The sequence below is a fragment of the Sinocyclocheilus grahami genome, unplaced genomic scaffold (genome assembly GCF_001515645.1).
Source record: "Sinocyclocheilus grahami isolate Dianchi unplaced genomic scaffold, SAMN03320097.WGS_v1.1 scaffold236.1, whole genome shotgun sequence".
NCBI classification, from domain to species: domain Eukaryota; kingdom Metazoa; phylum Chordata; class Actinopteri; order Cypriniformes; family Cyprinidae; genus Sinocyclocheilus; species Sinocyclocheilus grahami.
Window position 1 is genome coordinate 314,111 of NW_015505415.1, and position 3,631 is coordinate 317,741.

Consider the following 3,631-nt stretch of genomic DNA (forward strand, 5'->3'; position numbering starts at 1 on the left):
CACACACACACACACACACACACACACACACACACACACACACACTCACTCACTCACACATACATACACTCACATTCACACACACTCACACATACATACTCTCACACTCACTCTCTCTCACACACACACACACACGTATACACACACACTCACTCACACATACATACTCTCACACTCACTCTCTCACACACACACACACACTCACTCACACTCACACATACATACTCACACTCACTCTCTCACACACACACACACACACGTACACATACACACACACACTCACTCACACTCACACATACATACTCTCACACACACACTCACACACACGTACACATACATACACTCACATTCACACACACTCACACATACATACTCTCACACTCACTCTCACACACACACGTACACACACACGTACACATACACACACGTACACATACACACACACACACACACACTCACTCACACATACATACACTCACACTCTCACACACACACTCACACACACGTACACATACATACACTCACATTCACACACACTCACACATACATACTCTCACACTCACTCTCACACACACACGTACACACACACGTACACATACACACACACACTCACTCTTTCACACGCACACACACACACACACGTACACATACATACACTCACACACAAATATACACACTCACACTCTCTCACACACACACACACACATACATACACACACACAAGGTCAGAGGTTTGATCACATGACTAACAGTGAAGAAAACGCCTCTAAATATCACTTACCTTGAGCCTGCAGTTACGCTCTCAAACACAGACGATTACGGTCACTGCTCTTCATCATGTTTGCAGATATAATGGCTGTTCCTCCGGCGTACGCAGACCTGGGAAAGGCTGCAAAGGACGTCTTCAACAAGGGCTATGGTAACACGCTTCTCTCCCTCTCCTCTGCAGAAAACACTGATCTCAAACATGCATGTTGTATTCTGTGTTCACGTGTGTGTGTCTTTCTGAATGCTGAAGGTTTTGGGACGGTGAAGCTTGATGTCAAGACCAAGTCTGCTAACGGAGTGGTGCGTGCTTTCTTCTTAATTACTTTCTAATTCACATTTTCTGTGCGAAATTCATCCATGCACATTATTTTAACAGGGTTTATGTGGATCTTCCACAAGTTAAGGTCTTAAATCAGAACAAAAAGTCTTAAATTCATAAAGTCATGGCATTAAATGTTGCATGAACTGCAAAAAATGAACATTTCCCCATTTTTTTGTCTTGTTTTCCAGTACAAATATCTAAACATTAAATCATCCTTTAATTGAGATGCTAAGTAAAGAAAGTCTTGTTTATGCAAGTTTATAAAACAAAATTGTTACACATTTTTAATGGTTTTACTTTTTTTTTTGCTACAAATTAAAAAAAATATATGGTTTTATAATTGTTTCATGGTTTTACATAAAAAAATGAGTAACTTGAAATAACATAAACTTATACAATAAACTGAAATAAAATGAAAATATAATTTATTTCAGCTAGTTACAAAGGCAACATTTCTCATTTTAATGTAGTTTAACTTGAAAAAATAATTAAATTTTAAACAAATAAAAATTAATAAAAACTATCTAGGCATATTTAAAAAAAAAAAAAATAAATAAAACTGACAAAAACACACACACACACACACACACAAAACTTGAACTAAAATTAAAATGAAAAAGGTAATATAAAATAAAAACTAATTCAAAATATTAATAAAAACTATAATAGTATCTAAATTATACTAAAATAACACTGAATGGAAGTCGGAATTACATTTGAGAGCATAGTAAGACCATATTAATGTATTATGCAATTTAAAAAATTGGTCTTTTAAAGGTCTTTAAAACTTCTTAAAATGTACCTTCCTCAAACCTGCAGAACCCCTGTAGAAAGACTTGCTGAGATGTCATCTAGGCCACGCAGGCTGGTGTATAATACTGTATAATGAAGCCTCTTCTTCAACTTTCAGGAGTTTAAAACATGTGGCACGTCTAACATGGACTCAAACAAGGTCAACGGGAACCTGGAGACCAAGTATAAATGGGCCGAGTACGGACTGACCTTCACTGAGAAGTGGAGCACGGACAACACGCTGGGCACGGAGATCAGCGTGGAGGACCAGGTGCAGAAAAATATCTTCATTATCATTCCTACAGTCATGGAGATTTCCTAGCCTGGAAAATAAATCCTAAGAATTTAAGAATGTTTATACAGTACGTGTAAACATACATTCCCAGTCAAAGGTTAGGAATAATTAAGTTTTTTTTTTCTGCTCACCAACTCTGCATTTATTTGATAAAAAATACAGTAAAAACTGTAAAATTGTGAAATAATATTGCAATGTATAACGGCTGTTTTCTCTGTGAATATCTGTTAAACTGTAATGTATTTCTGTGATGCGCAGCTGTATTTTCAGCATCATTCCTCCAGTCTTCAGTGTCACATGATCTTCAGAAATCAGTATAATATGCTGATCTGCTGCTCAAGAAACATTTCTGATTATAATCAATATTTTTGCTCAAGTAGATGCAAAAATCACTTTTCAAAAGCATTAACAAATCATAATTATTCCAAACTTTTGTGTGGTAGTGTTTGTTTTTATAGTGACACTCAGTGCTAAAACCGTATTTCTTCAGCTGGACATCACTCTTTGCAGATGTTTTAAGCACTAATGGATTCTTTTACTTTTCACATTTGAACCCTTTCAAGATGATTAGCAAATTAAAATCAAGTGTCCTTTAATGTGCCTTAGCAATCCATTATTTATTATTTAAATATTATTGTTAAATATTAAAATATAATTATCATTATTTATTATTATTTTTATTATTATTATTATTGTTATTATTAATGAATGAATTATTATTTAAAGTAGTATTAAGTAGTCATTATTAATATAAATAATAATAATCATATATTTATTTCTAATTTATTTATTAAATGTAATTGTGTTTATAATTTATAAGAACTATACATATTTTTAACAATAATAATAAATAAAAGTACAATTAAATATGTTATTGTTTGTTTGTTTGTTTAAATTATAGCAACAATTTGCTTGTGAAAATAAAAATGCATTTTCTCAGTTATCATCATTTTCTCATCATTAGTATATTTTGTCATCATTAGTTATGTTATATTTTGTGTTTCTCAGATCACCAAAGGACTGAAGCTGACCTTTGACACGACCTTCTCGCCAAACTCTGGGTACGGTGACTTCCTGTAAACGTCACATCTTGAGTATCGTGAGCCTCAGATGAGGTGATCTCTGAGGTTTGTGTTGTTTTAACAGCAAGAAGAGTGGCAAGGTGAAGACGGCGTATAAGCGTGAATACGTGAACGTGGGCTGTGATGTGGATTTCGACTTCGCCGGTCCTGCCATCCACGGAGCGGCGGTGCTGGGATACGAGGGCTGGCTCGCCGGATACCAGATGACCTTTGACACCGCCAGGTCCAAAATGACCCGCAGCAACTTCGCAATCGGATACAAGACCGGAGACTTCCAGCTGCACACTAATGTGTAAGAAATGCACCGGCTGCGGTGCTTCAGCAAGCCCTCATTAGTTGCTTAATATTGATTCATGTTCTTATTTAATATAA

General features: G+C 35.5%; 1 protein-coding gene across 1 annotated transcript in view; it reads left to right on the forward strand.

Annotated features, from left to right (window-relative positions):
- LOC107597739 (voltage-dependent anion-selective channel protein 2-like) overlaps positions 1-3,556 on the forward strand; it is a 5,586-nt gene extending 2,030 nt beyond the window's left edge. The window contains exons 2-6 of the mRNA XM_016288914.1: positions 848-919; positions 1,019-1,068; positions 2,001-2,153; positions 3,186-3,238; positions 3,324-3,556. Of these exons, the coding sequence (XP_016144400.1) occupies positions 853-919; positions 1,019-1,068; positions 2,001-2,153; positions 3,186-3,238; positions 3,324-3,555 (555 nt within the window). The 5' untranslated portion in view covers positions 848-852 and the 3' untranslated portion in view covers position 3,556. The remainder of the gene's footprint in view (positions 1-847; positions 920-1,018; positions 1,069-2,000; positions 2,154-3,185; positions 3,239-3,323) is intronic.
- The last annotated feature ends 75 nt before the right edge of the window (positions 3,557-3,631 follow it).